General features: G+C 42.0%; 1 protein-coding gene across 1 annotated transcript in view; it reads left to right on the forward strand.

Moving 5' to 3' along the window:
• The window catches only part of LOC147904615 (Glutamyl/glutaminyl-tRNA synthetase, class Ic), a 47,818-nt gene extending 29,469 nt beyond the window's left edge, over positions 1 to 18,349 (forward strand). Inside the window, exons 4-7 of the mRNA XM_087387592.1 lie at positions 786 to 939; positions 14,977 to 16,067; positions 16,146 to 16,613; positions 16,943 to 18,349. Coding sequence (XP_087243718.1) covers positions 786 to 939; positions 14,977 to 16,067; positions 16,146 to 16,613; positions 16,943 to 17,176 — 1,947 coding nt within the window. The 3' untranslated portion in view covers positions 17,177 to 18,349. The remainder of the gene's footprint in view (positions 1 to 785; positions 940 to 14,976; positions 16,068 to 16,145; positions 16,614 to 16,942) is intronic.
• The last annotated feature ends 2,163 nt before the right edge of the window (positions 18,350 to 20,512 follow it).

Genomic DNA, 20,512 nt, shown 5'->3' on the forward strand with positions numbered 1-20,512 from the left:
TCTCTAACATGTTTGAGTTCAAAATATTAAAAAGTTATATTTTGAGGTAAATAAGGCAGTGTGGCTGACTTGCCAATATACTGCTACGTTGGTTGAATACGGATATTGTCTAAATTTGTTTCCCACAGACCAGATTTAGAGGCTTCAGCAAACTATGTGCATGCCAGATTTAAGCAAGCAAAGCAAACAATAAGAACGACAGTAATAAATGTTTTCCTTGAATAAGAAATCAGAATACCTTAGATATACTTGAATTGCACATGGGTAAGTGCACCCTATGTGCACTTGTTGCCAACCCTCGAGATCACACGACTTCTCACAGATAGCTATGCGTCATTGTGAAGACATGTATACATATTATATCAATTTCAGAATATATGTATGTTTGTACATACATACATATATTCTAAATGTATGATTGGACTTATTTCTAGTCTTACAAAGGTATATGTATATACATACAATATATAAATAACCTAATAGACATTTCACAGGCAAACGTTTCCGGGTTTCCCTGAATTGTTTCATATTGAATGGTTCTGAAACTTTTGGCTAAATCTTCCATAGTGATATAGATGCGTCCATTTTGAGGACTAGGGTGTGACTGTACAGTTTCTGCTTTATGCTTTCTTTAAGCTAAATCTTATGTTAACCTGTTGTGTATAGATTCTCAGATATTTTGCACTTTTAAAACAGAATCTTTTCCATGGGTGATGTGTCAAGATTTTCACTTGAAAAGAGGTGAATTTCAGATGGCCACTAAATGAATGAATTATTATATACAGGTGGATGAATGGATTGATTACTCCCCATCACTTTCAGTAGGGGCAGCTTTTGAGAAGGCTTGTGTGTTCATTGATTCGTATCTGACATTACGCACCTTTTTGGTCGGCAACAACCTCAGTATTGCGGACATAACTATTCTTGCTGGCCTTGCTGGTAAACATCTTTTTGGCAACATGCATTTTTAGATATGAGCTGAGAAATTCATTTTACTTTACTTCGTGTCAACATCTTTTGTTTTTCCTTTACTTTCTCACACCCTATAAACTTTCCTTTACTTTGGGATTGAAAGGTACTGCCCTGAAAAAAACTCACAAAACACATGCACGCACGCACACAAGTGTATGTATTTACATCCCGATTTTGTGAGGCAGCAATGATGGTACAGTCATACGGATCTCTATGGATAACATATTTTCCTAAAAAGCACATGATGGCTTCCATCGAAAATTTGTGATGGCAACCCTTTTGCTTTTAGCATGCATCTCCCCATCTCCGAAAGTGACCGATTTTTCCTATGACTCTTCCCATTCTGTTGAGGAGTATTCCTCACCGTAAACTGATGTGTAATGCCCTTCTCAGAAAAAAATTGTTCCAATCCCTTGAACAGATATTCCCCCCCTCAAAAAATTGAATGAAGGGTCTGCAACCGGCATTTAGATTGATTTTCAACCAAGGCAACAAAGTGTATGACCACATTGCAAACATCAGACTTCTGCTTTAGAGCAAAGACCTAAGTACAACTTGTGAAGTCATCTACAATGTAACCTAATAAAGATGACGTCCACGAGACGGAGTGTGCATGGGTCCAATAGCATGAGTATGGATGAGCTATAATTTTTGTGTATCCCGGACTGCACCATCCTTGGGAAAGAAAAAACAATGCATTTTACAAAAAATATAGCCCTCACATGTTTTGTTTGGAGGAGTCTTCAAACGAGGCAAAGCATCAATCATATTAAGCTTCGGCAATAACATAATGCTGCCATAATTTATATGCCCAAACCTAGCATGCCCTAAGTCTGCATCTTGCATGGCAGAGGTAGAAGCCACAAAAGCAGAAGTTGCTGTTTTCAGATTTTCAATTAAGCTGAAGTAACCCGTGACATAATGTATCGGTGAAAACCTAGCCTTAATCTCTCTCCTTGTCACGGACCGTACATCTGTCATCCTCAAAGATGTCTTGGTAACCTCTTTGAGAGAAAGAAGGGACAGGAAGTATTACATTCTAAATCCCAAGGACATTCAAAACATCCCGGATGCAAAGATCTAAACCATCCTCTGCTGTGAGTGAAAGTTCTCCAATCCTTTAACTGGATATGAAGAATCGGTGGCACAAGAAATTGACTTGCCAATCGGTGCACTGGATAACTTATGAAAGAAATATTTATGTGAGGTAATATGGTGGGAAGTATTGCAATCAAAGTTCCATGTCTTAGCCGTCTCATTCATGCTGAAAATATGTCTCCCAAGAAACATCATAGCTACAAGTAAAAGAAGGCCCAATCATACTCAACAAAATGGGGAGAAGTATCATTAGAACTTGCATTATGCATTGAGCCTGAAATTGCCACTCTTTCTTCTTCTCTGTTTGCAAGCCTCTTGGGGCATTCACTGATGTAATTGTAGGCCATCTTCTCCTAGTTCTAGTGATGCCCTATAGGCCCTGGTGCCTTGTAGGCATTGGTATAGGCACTTAGTTTATTGTGTCTTTTAGGCCATATAGGACACTTAGTCCTATGTGACACCTAGGATACTTAGTCCTAGGTCTAGGTACAAGTACTATGTACTTTGTTTTTCACACACTACTCAAGATTGACGTGGCGGCTGTGACTCTTCGACTCTTTGTACCTTGCACTCTCTTTTCATTCAACGATCCTATAGTGGTATCAGAGCCACGTTCAGATTCGTCTCTTGCCCCCAGACTTGCACCAGCCTCCTTCATCCGTACAGTCGTACGGTACGAACAACCGTTCTCACAGCTCCGTATAGTCGTGCTTGCGTTGTACTTACGCTGTATAGCTCCGTACCTATTTTCGTACTGCACTACGTACGTCTTTGTACCTTTGTTGTGCGTTTCATACAATCATCGTACAATTGTACTTGCATTGTACTTGCATCATCGTACTTGCGTTGTACTTGTGCTACCGTATAGTCGTATATATTCGAATCTACATCACCATACAGTCATACACGGTACAGCCGTACAACATACAACATAATACCTGCATCCGTACAGCGTATATGTACCAGTACAATCAAGTACCTGCATCCGTACACTGCACGTACTTGTTCCGTACACTGCAGTCCGTACCTGCTCAGCACGTTGTACCTGCAGTCCGTACAGCTTGTATATTACAGTACATTCTCAAAATTTGGGGCTTTTGAGGGCTTTTGCTCTCCTTATCTTCCTTCTACTGTTTGAAATCTTCTCAAGCCATTTCAACAGCTTGGAAAGCCTACATTTTGAGGTCCATACTTTGGGACAGGTGCACTTTTGCAGATAATTTGTGGACAACAAGTCCTAATTTTGCAGTTGCAAGCCTTGAGGCTATTTTTGGGATTTGGTCTGCAATTTCGCTCTTGATTGCAATACATTGGGACAGATTCGAGAACATTGAGTCACATTTGCAGGACATTGAGTCAGATTTTCAGACATTGAGTCTTTTCTGCAGGACATTGAGTCAGATTCGTATACATTGGGTCACATTTGCAAAAATTTCAGCAAAATTTGCGGCTTTTCTGCATTTGCCCTCTTTTTTGCCTATTTGTCCTCAATAAATTTGGGGCTTTTGCCAAATTTGCTGTTTTTGCAATTAACATTGCCTGCCATAGTCACATTTGGGTCAGATCTGCATTTGCCCTTTGATTTGGGTCGGAAATTTGCAGATATCTGCTGTCATTTTTGGACAGCCAGCTTTTTGCAGTGATAGCCTTGAGGCTTTTGGGTTTTCAGGTCTCTTTCAGGGTATCACATTTGCTATGGCTTGGAACAATCAAGATCTATTTGGCATTCTTCGTGAAGATGATAAGTTGGATGGCACCAACTATCCGATGTGGTCTTATCTCATGAAACATATTCTTGTTGCAAAGCATTTGTGGAATATTGTTTCTGGGGTTGATCTGAGGCCAGCCAATGCTACAGTGGTTGCCTCTACTGTTGGTCCCTGTGCAGGGGTTTCTACTCCTGATGCCTCATCTTCTAGCACTCCTGCTACTACTCTTCCAACTCAGGAACAGACAAGATAGGATGCAAGAGATGCAAATGCACATTCATGTATTGCTTTATCATGCAAGAGAATCATTATTCCACACATCCGGTCTTGTAGGACAGCAAAGGATGCTTGGGATAAATTGGCTTCTCTCTATCAGATTCACAATGAGGCACGTGTTGCATATTTGGGAAGGCAATTACAGGAAGTCAGCATGAATGAAGGTGACTCTATGGATGCATACTTGACAAAGGTCAAGGACCTCATGGAACAACTTGCCAACATTGATGAGGTGGTGCCAAATTCACAGCTTGTCAGTAACACATTGAATGGACTGCCAGATACATATCAAGGGTTTGCTATAACCCTTCGATTAGTGGCCATGGGTAATCCAGACCACTATTCTTTTGATCAGCTAGTTACTTTGCTTTTGCAGGAAGAGCAAAGTAGAGCTAATAGACAAGCCATTATTCATGATCATGCATTTGCTTCACAACAAACAGGAAGAGGCAAGGCTTCCAAGATGGGCAAGCCAAAATCTGCGCATAGCACTTGCAATTCCTCTCATGCATCTAAAATAACAGCAGATAAGTCAAAGAAGAAAAGATGCAACTGTTGTCGCAAGCTTGGACATGACATTTCAGAATGCAAGAAGTGCATTGCTTCGGAGAAAAAGAAAGCAGGATTGACAGTTAATGCCTCTCATGCTATTGAATCCCATGAGCCAGAAGATGCTTCACATGCACATGCTCTTCAAGATGATTGGGCATGGGCTGTCCATTGCTCATTTGATCCCTCCAAAGCTGATGCATTCTTTACTGCTAATGATGCTCAGTCCTGGTACTTTGATAGTGAGGCTTCCAAGCATGTCACATCTTGCAGATAGTTGTTTCATTCTTTAGCTGATGCACGTCGAGGGGGGACTCAGCTCACATCCATTTCAAGCCATCCTGTCACTCTGACAAATGTTCTTTTTGTGCCTGGAATTGAAGTCAACTTGATTTCAATTTTAGCAATTGCCACTTCAGGTTTCAAAGTTATTTTTGATGGCTACAGATGCCTAGTTTATGATCTTCGTGATGACAATGCCATAGTTCTCACTGGTATATGGTTTGAAGCAGGCACCCAAGGCATGGTATGCCAAAATTTATGTACACTTACTATCTATCCCTTGGTTTTCAGAATAGCCCCACAGAACCCACTCTTTATGTCCGTGGGAGTGGATCTGATTTTTTAGTGCTGATTTTATATGTGGATGATATGCTCATCACGGGCCCAAATACTCAGCAAATTGCAGCTTTCAAGGCTGATTTGCAGCAGATTTTTGAAATGTCAGACATGGGACAGCTCCATTATTATTTGGGCATTCAGTTTGCTGATGTTGAGGGGGGTATCATGATGTCTTAGTCCAAGTATATTGGACAGCTCCTTGATCGTTTTCAGTTCGAGGATTGCAAGCCAATCTCTACTCCAGTGGACCCTGGCTTGAAATTTCAGATCATGATGGGAGCCCACCATGTGATATCACTCTTTATTAACAGGCTGTTGGATGCCTTATTTATTTATGTCACACCAGACCTCACTTACAGTATGCAGTATCTCAGCTCAGCAGATTCATGCACATGCCCAGTTCACAGCATTGGCAGGCAGTGAAGAGAGTCTTCAGATATCTCAGAGGCACTCGGGATTTAGCCCTCTTCTATGGTGATCAGGGTTCACTTACCATGCATGCTTACATGGATAGTGACTGCACAGGATCTTATGACATCAGAGTGTCACATACTGGCAATTGTTTTTTGCTTGGCAATTCATGTATCTCTTGGCTCAGCAAGAAGCAACCAACAGTTGCCACATCTAGCTGTGAGGCTGAGTACAGGAAAGCTTTCACTGCTACAGCAGAGTGTGTTCAGCTTCGATAGTTACTTATAAATCTTGGTATTCGCCAAACTATGGTCTACACTGACAGCCAAAGTGCTTTGGCCATTGCACATAACCCAGTGTTTCATGCGCGTACCAAGCATATTGAAGTTCACTATCATTATGTTCGGGAGCGGTTGTCAGTAGGAGACATAGAGTTGTCCTATCTTCCCATAGAGGACAACATAGCAGATATGTTTACAAAGGCACTTCCTCGTCCCAAGTTTGAAGTCTTCCGCCAGGCTTTACACTTGGTTCCCTTTGTTACATGATCTAACATACCTTGTACATTCATAGGTGGCTATATCCTTTTGAATGAACATGTGCCACCATGTTTAAAAAATACCAGGTATTCTGAGACGTTTCCATAATACTTCAGCCCATACCATGGAGGGGGGTTTGTAGGCCATCTTTTCCTAGTTCTAGTGATGCCCTATAGGCCCTGGTATGTGCCTTGTAGGCATTGGTATAGGCACTTAGTTTATTGTGTGTCTTTTAGGCCATATAGGACACTTAGTCCTATGTGACACTTAGGACACTTAGTCCTAGGTCTAGGTACAAGTACTATGTACTTTGTTTTTCACACACTACTCAAGATTGACGTGACGGCTGTGACTCTTCGACTCTTTGTACCTTGCACTCTCTTTTCATTCAACGATCCTATAGTAATGACAAGGCTTTTTGCAATAGTGGCACTTGTCTTTCTTGAAATGCTTTGAGGCATCCTTTTCTCACATGCATGTGTATGTCCGAAACCATTGCCAGAGGCATGACTTGGCTGAACTTTCTTTTTGCCTTTATCCTTTGTTGAAAGAGCATGCTCCCCACTACAAGAACGTGAATCCTGTTGGAGATATCATAGTCAAAGAGTGTGTTGGTGTGTAGTACTAGGTGATCTAGTACTAGTCTATGTGTGTGAGTCTTGTGTGAGTGCCTTGTGTCATCATGGGACTTATCCCATATGCACTATAGGTGCTAGTGTCATCATGGGACTTATCCCATATGCACTATAGGTGCTAGTGTGCGAATGAGTAGCCTATATAAGGCTTGTACTTCTCATGATTATTAATAAGATAGCCTTTCATTATGTTTTCATTCATATATCATTTCCTCACACCCTAACCTTCTCTCCGTCTCTGTCCACCATGTTTCTAACATGGTATTAGAGCCACCTTCCGTAGCTGCCACACCCTAGCCAAAACCCTAAACCCCAATTTTGCTTCAGCCCTTCTTCCGGTAGCCTACAGCTGCCTCATTCTGCCTCAAATTCTACCCTTTTAGGGTTTTTACTCAGCCGCCTTCACTGCTCCCTCCACTTCGCCTCTGTTTTGTAGCTTCCTGTGCCATTTCAGCCCATCTAGCCTCTCCACAGCCTGCTGGCTGGCCCGTTTGCAAAAGGCGCTTGCATACAAGCTGATTCGGAGTTGTTTCATCCCCGTTTTTAGGGTTTGCAGGTTGCTACAGCAGAAGCCCTGACCATCTATGGGCATTGGTTGCAGATTTTTGCGGTCTTTTGGAGGTCTTTTGACCTGTTTTGGAGCTGCTCTTGCATTTTTGCACCATGTAGAGGTTGCTGCTGCAGAACCGCCTCTTTTAGACGCATTTTCAGGGCTGTTTCTAACTTTCAGGTCTTGCAGAACAGCTGCTTTTGGAACTAGTGACCTGCTGTAACATTTCGAAACCCTTTAGAGAGCCACTTCATCATTTTGGAGCTGGTCTACTGAAACATTCTCACATTTCAAGATATATTTCTGCATTTGGCGCTCCTCCAGCTACCTTCTTGAGGATTTTGGATCTGCTCCAGCTTCTATTCGCTCATTCTTACACTTCAGGCTGCTGGACACATTTATTCAAGCATTTCTCAAGCTGTTGGTTCATTTCAGAGCCCCAGGCAAGCTCCTTTATTGGCTGGTTATTTATTTCTGACCCTCATAATAGATTGGCTTTGTCTATGTGCATGTAAGTTCCGGAAAAAAGATTTCGAGGAACAGCCCTTATCTAGCATAGGTTTAGCTCTGGCCCGGGTCTGCCATTTGGACAACTTGCGTTTATCATTGGCATCAATTATGGAGGAAGCACACGACAATAAATGCTGCTCAGAATCAGATAGAGATCTTTGATGACTAATCTGTACCAAATATTGCTTGTATGATTTTGCCCACTGGATATGCTGTCTGGTTTCTGCCAAGTACCATCTTCCATATTCCTTAATGACATTTTGAATGCGATGTATGAAAGAGGTCCAAGCAAAGTCCAGATCCTCCTGAGCATGGGAAAGCAATGGCCTACAAGCCAATCTGATCATATGCTGGAAATTTTCATGAGAGAGATATAATTGATTAACCTGTAAATTTCTGACTGAAGAGGGCTGCAAGTCATCCAAAGGCATACCAAAGGAAAGAATGAGCCATAGTGGAGTATGATCAGATAATTGCTGTGAATAATCAGTCCGCATTTGACATGTATATTCATCATATTGCTGAGCATGAAGAAGATAAAATCTATCAAGCTTGGCCCAATATTCTGTGAAAGCATTATGATGATATGTAAATCCCAAAACTGATGGGAGAGTTGCTGTCCATAAATCTGCAAATTGTAGAGATGATGTCATATGTTCCCATTGCTGAATTTCAGAAGGCAGCATATGGGATTTATGTGTAGTGTTGTCCTTCCAGTGAGGAGAATTGTTGAAATCACCACAAAGTAAGGCATTTGAAGACCAAGGATATTGCTTGATGGAGTTCCACATTTGAGCTCTTGATGCTGAATTTTGAGAAGCATACAAAGATCCTATCTCAAAATTCTCTCCATTAATCATACATTGGATAATCATCCATCTTCCACCAAGATCATTATATGCTATCAAGGGTTGCAAATCATGTCTGGCTAAAATGCACAGCCCAGAGAACTGTCCAGATCCTGAATAAAATATATCATATCCAGAAAAAAACCCATGCTGGCCATTAAAAAAATGCTGATTATGCTCTTGTAGACACACAACATCCGGATGAGTTGTATTTATATAATGCCATAAAAGCCTCCATTTATTCTGGTTTTTCCTTTATCCTTATTTGGAGCTGAAATGGCCTGGGTCCCTGTATGAACTGAAGGCTTTGCTCCTTTAACTTCAATCTTTTCAACATATGTCTTCTGACCTCCTTTATTTGTTGATGGCAGAGGGATAGCCGTTGGAGGAGGTGGATGAAGGATAGAGGGACACTCTGAAGCAAGATGCCCAAACTTGTGACAAGAAAAACAAGCTTCAGCAAAAATACCCCATTTTAAAGTGAAATATTTTTTTCCCAAATTAACACCCTCAATCTCAACTGCGATAGAGGAGGGGGTCGGTCTATCAGTATCCCACAAGATGCAAAAACGATTTTTATTACCTGTGGGACGAGGAGGACAGATCACTTGTCCCAATGTCATAGCTAAACCTGGAAGCTCTGTTCTCATGTAATCTGGAAAATCAACCACTTCCACCCAGACTGGGCAGTGATGCTTAATGAGATTCTGATAGTCCTTATTAGGGGACCAGGGCATGATATGTACCATTTGTCGACCAAAAAATAAAGGAGACATTTCCAACATCTTTTGTTTTGTCAGGGCATCCAAAAGATGTACTTCATAAAATCCTCGGGAGGCAAAATAGACTCCTTCTACATAGCATCCACCTAGAAGAGAATTCACCCATTGTCCCACATCATTAGCAGAGGGAATTTTGCCTGGGAAAAAGATGATCACTGCAGTTTGAGAGAGCTTCTTCAAAGGATGCACAAGAGAAGGCAACTTCATTTTGTAAGTGAGTTCTGGAGCAGGTTGAATCCATTCCCTTCTACTTTGTTGAAAATCCTCATTCAACATATCAAACACATATGAAGCATCTTCAGAAGAAGGAGCTATGGGGGGAGAGGTTTCCCGTGCTTGTCGTTTGGGTTCAAGAGAGAGTGCTCTCTTGACATAATATTTGGTTGCTTCTGCCATGGAGGCTGAGGGATTCAACCAATATCAAACGATGAGAGAAAAAGAGGGCTGCAGCACTGTACTGACGAAAGGAGGAGCAGGCAGAAACTGTACGGGAGGAACACCGGAGTGAGGTACATACAGATGTACGGAAAGGCAACAGAACAGAACGGAAAATTGACACAGATGAACTGTCAAAACTGTACGGAACAGAGGGGGTGAGGAGAAATGACGGGGCTATAGCTGTACGGAGAAGGAAGGGATGTACGGATGTACGGTGGCCGTGTACGGAGATATGACGAAGACTGACCCGTACGAAATACTGAAACAGAGAGTATAAGCAGAAATGTACGAAAAAGAGAGGCTGATTTGATACGAAGGGACGGAACTGTACGGAAGAAGCAAAGATGTACGGACGAACAGAAGGAAGTTGAGAAGGAGAAATTCGATATCAAGGAGGACAGCAGCGGGTTCAGACAGTCATCGCAGGGATTAGCCAGAATAGTACGTTCAACGCCGTACAACCGTACGTCGTCCGTACAGACGTACGGACAGAAAGGGAGGTGAACGGGATCCTGGCTCTGTGTCGACCTCTTCTCTCACGTTGCTCTCTCACGCTCCACCAACCACACACCACTGTATGTACACACACACAGGTTTTTCCTAAAAAACCAGCCAAAGCTTGGATATGTGCTGCAATGTCATAAATTTTCCTAAAAAACCAGCCAAAGCTTGGCTCAACAAGGCTTGATTGTACCTGCAAAGGCAAACCCCAGTGGCACGAGGGCCAACAAATGCAAGCACTGACAAAATGGAAAGTTTAGTAGACCAAAAATTAAGCAAATGGGCTGCAAAATACCTCCAAAAAGAGCTCCGAGATGAACTGAAAATGATCTCCCACAAATATATGTGCTTTCCTTGGAGTAAGCTTGCCTTAGGAAGCAATAAATGACTGATTTTGATCTCTGTTTTGAAAGAAACAGCACGTCTCCAACTGCAAGGACTGAAAATGCACCTGGAGGTGCAAAATATGGGCCTTCCTTGCACAATACTCTTGAGACAGGTTCAAGACAGCAAGGAGAATCCCCAAAGCAGTCCTGAGAGTTATAGAAAAGCTGCAAAACAGAAAAACAGTCCTGAAAAATACCTTGGAAAGTGTGTCCAATCCTCAAGAAATAGGTGCCCAGTCTAGGAATGACTGCTGCGTTCGAAAAGCAGCAACAAATCCCACAAAAAACAGGTTCAGGTGGCCGTTTTTGTCGAAAACGGTTTTAAAATGAGGTCGTTCAACCCTGAAGAAGCTCCCAAAGTGCTTAAAAAGAGTCACCCAGCCTTGGACTTGCAATAAGAGGCGGTGGCTGGTCCAAACCAAGTCGAAATCAGCAGAAAACCGTCAAAAAAATGGTCGTTCAGGTCCAAAAGGGCACTAGAACTTCTCTAGAAGTGGCGCCCAAGCAAGAGGACCCTGTAGTAGTAGGTGGCTGCCAGCGGTGCATGCTCCCTTTTTTCATCACTTACACAATACCCCATGTTTGTCTCAAGAAAAAATTGAGTGGCAATCAAGTTCTTCGTGACAAAAGTGAAGTTTTTCACGACAAATTGAAGCCAGAGGGCGTGGGAGGCGTGGGGAGAGGTGTGGGACCGATGGGGAACCTCCTTTGATACCAAATGTTGAAAATGAACACGATAATGGAGCTAAAGCAAGCTGGAATGAAATTGCAGCAAAAACAGTGAACTACCAAGCTAGGGTGGTCATAGAGATGAAACCCTAGAGTGGACCCTAACTAGGTTTAAAATGTGTGGTGACTAACTAAACCTTAAACTCAACCTCTAACTGAGGTTAGGGATTAAAAACCTTAATAAAGGGAAAAAGTGCCCCTAGCCCCTTATTACATACATTGGCCACTGCCTTAGGAAATATAAATATTTCTAACAGTGTGGACCGTGTGTGCCTCCAAAGAGGGCTTCAGTGGGATCCGCGTGCTTTCTCAAATTTGTAGTTGTTGGACCTTTCCATGTTGTGTAGCATCTTGCTTCTTGCTCTTGCTGCATAACTTCTTCATGATGTAGCAGCTCTTGGCTTTGGACTAGGAGTTACGACTATGTTACAAGTGATAACATACTTGGCACTAGTCATGTTGGATGTAGTCATTGTATTATGATCCTCATCTTTTTAGGATCTGTATGAATCTTTTCGTATTGAGTCGAGCTTCTTCTTTGCTTGTCGTCTTGTAAACGGCGATCATGTCAATCCATTGACTGATCCCTCAAATCACTCTGAGTAATCATGGATGCTATCCCTTGATTTCACATTAGTGAGTCAACTCTAAAGTAAAGGATGCCTACAAAATTAGGTGTCATCTAGGTCCAATTTAGGACTCCTGCCTTCTGTAATCAACTCTGGGTTTCCTACGGAACGAAGATTGGGCTGCCTATCCAAAATCTGGCCTCCCACTCTAGATCTAGCCTCTTTCATCACCTGCCTTCTCATATGGGGCTCACACGAGGGTGTGATCTCTAACAGACCCTCTCACCGACTCAATGTGGCCTATGCCAAACTTCAAATGAGATGCAAGATAGAGCCTTGGTGAAAATATCAGGGCATTTTTCCTTGTCAGTCCAACTCTATTAGCCCATCCTTAACTAGCTCCTTGAGGAAGTGTTAATGCTCCTGGACGTGCTTCGTCCTAGTGTGTGAGACTGGGCTCTTAGTGATCTCTGCGCAACTTTGGTGCGCACGGCCAAATAATAAAAAGAGCAAAAGAGAGATTTTACCTCATAAGCAAAATGAAACTAATTACAGAATACATCTTTTTCATCATCAAGCCCAAGTCCATTAGCAACACCTTCACATCTGCCAATATGGCTTATCCTCTATCACCCTTGCCCAATAGATCTCCATTGCCCCATCACTTTGGAAGACCTTCATGTCTTCGAGGATCTAGGTGAGCCATACCGCATGGATACTCCGCCCTTGTTGAGGGCAGAACAACAATAGCCTGCTTCTTGTTGAGCCATGAGATGGCCCTTGCGCTTCACACAAATCAATATCCGGAAGTGGATCACTGCGTGTCCATATCTTCGGCCTAGTACGAATCACAGTACTCGTGGAAATCGATTCCACTGGGGTAGGTGATTCCATATCGAGTGGTACCCTTCAAATACGAGAGCACCCAAGCAGGCTTGCCAATGTGTCTCCTTGGCAGAGAGCAATTGGATAGAGAATGCGATGGTGGGCATGGGTATTGGCGAGATACAATATACTCCCAACCTAGTCGAGTCTACTGGCTGAGTAACATCTTTCATGCTCAACACCTCCTTTGGAGTGCCTACTGTCTTGCAATCCTCCATAATTACTTAAATATCTCTAGGAAATATTTAATTTGCAAGATGAACGCCCTTCCCTGCTTCTCCTAGATCTTGATGCCGAAAAAGTAATGAAGAAGACTGAGGTCAATCATATCAAAGTCTGTCTTCAATAGATTTCTCATATCTTCAATCTTCTCCTAGTGATCCCTTGTTATGCATATTAAGGCCAAAAGAAGTGACACAAAGTGTTGGTACCATTGCACAACTATTAAAAGTCTTAATAATATTACATGAAATTGAACTGGTAAATGGTTTGGGCTGTCACATTAGCACTATTGGAAACCTTAGTTGCAAGAAACATCCAAAAGACTTAGGAAACCATGTTTCCGAATGTTTCCAACATTTGGGGTGTTTTCGAAACACGGAAACGTTATGGAAATGCTTGATCTACAATTGCGCCACAAGAAAAGGGAATAGGTATTGACAAGAGATGATGGAAGGCTTTTGCATCAATTAAGCTCTCCTCTACAATGGTGACGCATGTAACAGAGGTATCGTGGTGGGTGCATAGTCAAGGCTTGAGAAGTATTTGCATTGGTGATGATTGATTCATAATGCACTATACGAATTGCATATTCAAGGATCATATGTTCCATGTTCGCCAAGAATCCAGTTGCTTAACCATTGATTGGTCGGTGCTCTCCAATAATTGCATTTCTAACATATCGCCCTCTCAATCCATCAACAATTGGATGGTAGATGGTTTTCACAATTTCTTGGTGACCTACATGCATACTTATCTTGCGCACATTGAGCTTACATCCGTGTATGTTTTTGCTAGCTTGTGTATGTGATTAGAAATGTACTTTAACCTACCTGTGCCGTTTCCTATTAATTTAAATGGAATGTTTCAAAACCACCACTTTTCCTACATGGAAATGTGTGTGTGTGTGTTTGGGGGCGGAGGGGGGGGGGGGGGGGAGGGTAATAGAAAATGATCTTTTTAAAGACACATATGAATATGTCAATGTGGGATTTCAAGAGTGAATCAAGTTCTCAAGAAAGTGCAATAAAACTGCACAATGTTTCTAAGGAAGAATTTCCTTGTGTATTGTTCACTGTACTCAGCCAGAGCTTGGCCTTAAGGGGGAAGTCCTGTCTTGCAAGAAGTTATGCATAGTTGGGAGTGACAGTTGTATCTCAGCTCTTTTGGCGTGTTTTGTTTAATCATAGGATCTCTTTGCTTTTGGGTGCATTCGTATCATCTCTTTTCGGTACATTTGCTTGAGTTTATGTTTAATCATAGGATTTTGTTGCTTTGGGTGCATTCTTATTATCTCTTTTGGGTAAATGTGCTTGTGTTTATTCATAGTTGATTCTCTCTTTCAGAAACATTTCAAAACCACCATGTTTCCTACATGGAAACATGGGGGCAAGGGGGGGGGCAGGGGAGGTGGGAGAAAAGAAAATACACTTTTGAAAGACATAGATGAATATGTCAATGTTGGATTTCAAGATCTCAAGAAATTGCAATAAAACTGCACAATGTTTCTAAGGAACAATCTCCTTGTGTATTACTTAGGTAGAGCTAGGCCGACAGTTGTATATGAGATCTTTTGGCGTGTTTAGTTTAATCATAGGATTTCTTTGCTTTTGGGTGCATTCTTATTACCTCTTTTGGGTACATTTGCTTGTGTTTATTCATAGTTTAATCATAGCATTTCTCTGCTTTTGGGTGCATTCTGATTCTCTCTTTGGGTATGTTTGCCTGTGTTTACTTGGAAAATGACAGCCTCTGGACAAAGATGGGACAATTTGCGAAAGGCCATGAAGTTTCCACATCTTACACGATGGTATAATTCTATCTTGAATGAGAATAAAATCATTCTTGATATATTTTCCAAGTATGCAAGCAAAAAAAACTCTGGTAGAATTGATGTGAACACGATCAAGGACCAGGACAAGGGGGCAGTTAAGAGTGAAAAGGATAAAGTAGAAGGCTCTTTTGATATTGAGCTGATAGATGCTGAGGTTGGAAAAGTCTGCACTAGATTTCCACCAGAGCCGAGTGGATATCTCCATATTGGGCATGTCAAGGCCGCCCTGCTGAATCAGTATTTTGCTCAGAAATATGAGGGGCGGCTTATTGTTCGCTTTGATGACACCAACCCTGCAAAAGAAAATAATGAGTTTGTTGAAAGTATTCTTATGGATCTTGAGACCTTAGGAATAAAAGCTGACATTGTGACATACACGTCTGACTATTTTCCAGAACTACTGAAAATGGCAGAGAAATTGATACAAGAGGGTAAAGCTTATGTGGATGATACTCCACGAGACGAGATGCGGAAGGAGAGAATGGAAGGTATTGAATCCAAATGCAGGAATCAGACAGTCCATGAAAATTTAGACCTCTGGAAGGAAATGGTTGTTGGAAGTGAAAGGGGGAAGCAGTGTTGCCTTCGAGGAAAGCTTGACATGCAAGCTGTGAATAAATCTCTTCGTGACCCCGTGTATTATAGGTGCAATCCTGTTCCCCATCACAGAGTAGGTGCGGACTACAAGATATACCCAACTTATGATTTTGCATGTCCATATGTAGATAGCACTGAGGGGGTTACACATGCCCTCCGGTCAAGTGAATATCATGATCGCCAGGAGCAATATTATACAGTGCTGCAGGACATGGGTCTACGCAAGGTTCATGTGTGGGATTTCAGCAGGCTAAATATGACTTACACTTTGCTGAGCAAAAGAAAGCTACAATGGTTTGTAGACAACGGGAAGGTGGAAGGTTGGGATGATCCTAGATTTCCAACAGTGCGGGGGATTTTGAGAAGGGGTTTAACAGTGGAAGCATTGAGACAATTCATTTTATCGCAGGTGAACTTCTGTCTCAAATATTTTCCAGCAAAGTTTTTCTCCTGTGTTGCTCTACTCACACGTTGACTGTCTCTGCAGGGCGCATCAAAAAATCTGAATTTAATGGAGTGGGACAAGCTCTGGACCATAAATAAGAAGATTATCGATCCGATTTGTCCTCGGCACACTGCTGTTGTAAAGGATGGACGTGTGCTCTTTGATCTCAAAAATGGGCCTGAAAATCCCTTTGTGCGCATTATCCCAAGGCACAAGAAATTTAATGGTGCAGGGCAAAAGGCAACAACTTTTACTAGACAGATATGGCTAGATGCTGCTGATGCAGCAACTGTGTCAGAAGGAGAGGAAGTTACTCTCATGGATTGGGGAAACGCCATAGTTGAAACAGTAGAGAAGGACAAAGAGGGGAATGTGGTTGGCTTGGTGGGAGTCCTTCACCTGCAAGGATCTGTGAAAACTACAAAATTAAAACTCACCTGGCTGCCTGACTTCCCTGAGCTTGTGAACCTCTCTCTTATTGAGTTGGACTATCTGATTACGAAGAAAAAGGTACAAAGCGATTTAGATTGCATGAGTAATTCCATTTTGCACCTCACATACTGTCTATATAAATTATAAATTTTGATTTTTTGATGTCCCATCTCATCTTTCTTATGCATTGTACAAGTACTGTTCTCTGCTTAACAAACGCTTATCAATGAAAATATAATTATTTTAAAAATTGATATGGAAATAAATTCCTTAGGATCCTGGTGATGTTTTTGTTGTACAAGTACTGTTCTCTGCTTAACAAACGCTTATCAATGAAACTATAATTATTTTAAAAATTGATATGGAAATAAATTCCTTAGGATCCTGGTGATGTTTTTGTTGTGCAGCTTGAGGAAGAGGATGACTTTACTTCAGTCCTGAACCCCACAACTCGATGGGAAATACAAGCTTTGGGTGATGCGAACATGAGAAATCTCAAGCGAGGTGAAATCATACAGCTGGAGAGAAAAGGTTACTACATATGTGATGCACCATTCCTGCGCTCATCAAAGCCGATTTCTCTTCTTGCAATCCCTGATGGAAGGCAACGGCCACCTCCTGGACAATGTATGCCAAAATGATGCTGGGATAAAGATGCGTGTTTCATGACTCCAAATGCTTCTGCCATTCCAGATATTTACTGGTGAAATAGTCTCGGCAATGTTTACCATGGAAAAGCATGGGACTGATTTGTTTGAACTGCCCCATTGTTAAGTTTACATATACTCCAACTCATTTTGGCTCTCTGAAGTTTTTTTTTGGGGGGGATCATAAAAGAGTGATCTTTTATTATATAGGTGACACTTTTGGTTCACTTATGCAGCTGGATCAGTCAATAGAAAGATGAACTTATGTCAAACTACTGCCAACCAACATAATCTCGGAAGGCGGCCTCCGTCAAGAGGATAAGCTGTCACATGGAGTCCATAAACGAAACTTGGGAAATGGAGCCTCAAAATGGGAACTCAGAACCCATTTCCTACAACCCTGAACCCTCTCACTGGAGCTTAGAACCTCAGAAAGCCGAAACCAGTAACACAGGAATTCATAATATTGGGATTCTGACCCCAATAACCTCTACTGGAACCAGGAACCGAGAACCATTGTTGGAACCCAGCGCGTGGATCTTGGAAACTGATACTCCCTTGCTAGAACCGAGAAGCTTCTTGTCCGAACCCAGAATCCATTTGATGGAACCCAAAGCCCGTAAACCTCTTGCCAGATCCCAAAACCTAGAACACGGAATGTGAAACCCATTTGTTTTGACCTTGGAACTTGGAACACTCCTGTTGGAACTTGTAAATTGGAACCATTTGTTGGAACCAGGAACCCAAAATATTCTAGTCAAAACCCAAAATCTGGAATTTGAAGCCCATTTGATGGAACCCAGAACTCGTAACTCTCTTGTTGGAACCCAAGGCCTGTATCTCAAAACGTCCATTTGATGGAACACGCAACCCATTTGATGGAAGTCTCGACCCTCTTTTCCTCCTATTGAACCAAGCAGGGTTTAAAGTATCCCGTTATTAAAAAAGAACTTATTTCTAGATATTGAGATGATCCAATTTTAGAGGCTCCCCGTCTAGTGGATGGATTGTGTTTCACACTTTTCTGCCAAGAGAGCATACCACAAAAACATTCTCCACTACATTTAAGCATCTTTTACTATTTCCATCTGATTTTCCAATCGACATTAAACTTGACATTTTCTCAGTATTTGGGCATCAAATAAAATTGACAATGATTAATGCCAAGTGTTGGTGACTGTCCCAGTATGGTGCATATCTGGTGCTAATTAGGTGTACTTTTTGAGGACAAAACTTGAAACATGCAATATAGATGCAACGAACGCGATTCTAGGATTGTTTGGCTTATCTTTTTGTTGTCATATGGTGGTAAATGCATGTTACAAAATTTTCCCCATATTGAAGCTTGAGTAGAATTGTGAAAAAGTACAAATAAGAAATCGGGAATGAGTAATATTCATAATATGAAGGTTTTTGGTACTAAAATTTCAGCACTTAGGGCATTCATCCTTAACCCATCCAATGCCACACTTTACAGTTAATAGAAGTGAGGAAAACAAAGCATGTGAGATGCGGTGTCTTTTTAAAATCTTTTCTATTAGTAATGCCTGTAGATAGGATGCTCCAAGGCATGTCCATTACAAGGCCCTTTCTATGTGTTCTATGGGGCCCAATGAGTCAAACATGGATCCATGCAATGTTGCAAGTCATGGTAGACAGCTCTGATGTGTGAACACTCTGGCCAGAACCCAGGAACCAGATCTAGGGCGTCATTTCATTTCATGAGATGAATTCTATGGTCCGGCCCATTGTTAAGTTTACATATACTCAACTCTTTTTGGGATCTGAGAGAGTCCACATTGGCTGCAATGTGAGCATATCTGAGTACACGTGCAGGCTGCCATGTGGGCATCAAGAGCAGGGCATGTGACTGCATGCAAGGGCTGCCTGAGAGCAGCACAGGGCCCTGGATTGGGGCTGAGGTGCTGGCAGCAGCAGGCCCTGCAAGGGCAGCAGGTAGATTGAGCAAGAGCAACATTGCAGTAGCAAAGGATGGGAAAGCAGGAGGAGCAAGAGGGGTAGGAGAATCCAGGCTGTACGTAAGGTACTGCACTTGAAATATATTTGGTATATAGCCCTCTATTGTGCATGTAGAAGCTTATTTGAGCTGTCCAAAACCTTTAGAGGTTAGTTGGAGGCTTGCCCGATAATTTTGAGAATTTTTACAACCTTGAAGGAGGTTCATATCGCAGTTTTAGTCACATAAGTGCTGGCTGGAAATTCGTGCATACTATTTTTTACAGTTCAATACTAAAAGTGCTCTTTTTATCAGGAGGAGGTTTGTTTTGGGTACTGTCTAAAAATTGTTTGGTGTTATTCCACGGAGTCAAAACTCAGGTTTGAAGAAGGTCAAACATATTGGCTGGAGCAAATACATCTTTCAGAGGTCATTGACAGGCACCCTTGTATATCTTTATGGTTCATGCTGCACTCGTAGTTTTCGGATAGTTAATGCTCAAACAATAAGCCTGCCTTGGAATGATTTTGGAATGCATTGACATTGTAGCATAGCACTGTTGAATGCATGATATATGCAGTGATTTGGAGGCCAGTTTTCACTCCAGCTTGAATGCTATTTATGCTCAGCAAGAGCAGTCCTTCATGTATAGAATATGTGCTGACAGACAGCGAGGAGAATAGCTTCTGGAGAAGCCATGACTAGGCGCAACAGCAGACCCAGGCTGGGGGCTACTACTATTTCTGTAACTGACTAGAACCCCACGACTAGGTGCAGCAGCAAGACCTAAGTTGAAGGCTGCTATTGCTTCCCACAGCTGACTAGAAAGTAGTCATAAGAGCGTGACAGCAGGGAAGGAGAAGGCATAAATGCAGGCTGGAGGTGAGAGCAGAGGAGAAAGCGAGGGGAGGCAGGAGGAGAATCATGGGGAGGAGAAAGGAGAGGTGTGCTGAAGTTGAAGAGGGAAGGAGGGGGAGAGGGGGCGGAGAGGGGGGGGGGGGGGGCAGGGGCATAGAGATGGGATACTTTCATGTTCCTCTCACATTTCCATTTGTTCACCTTATCTATTCAAATCACCACACTTGTTATGTAATTGGTTAGTTGTATATGTCATGTACATATGGTGATAAATGTTATGTATCTATGTGTATCTTGGTCATAGGGTTAGAGGTATAAAAGGTTGGTGATAAATGTTATATATCTATGTGTATCTTGGTCATAGGGTTAGAGGTATAAAAGGTCACTTGTGCACGCCTGGCTTTGTACAAGCCTACCCCGAAACTCAAAATTGCAAATTCATTATGAGAGAATGTGAGAGAGCCTAAGTCTCTCAATCATAGCCATAGCTATCATGTAGACTTTATTAATTTTAT

This window comes from Dipteris shenzhenensis, chromosome 2 (genome assembly GCF_047967505.1).
Source record: "Dipteris shenzhenensis isolate YYH24624 ecotype China chromosome 2, Dip_SZ_1.0, whole genome shotgun sequence".
Taxonomy (NCBI): Eukaryota; Viridiplantae; Streptophyta; class Polypodiopsida; order Gleicheniales; family Dipteridaceae; genus Dipteris; species Dipteris shenzhenensis.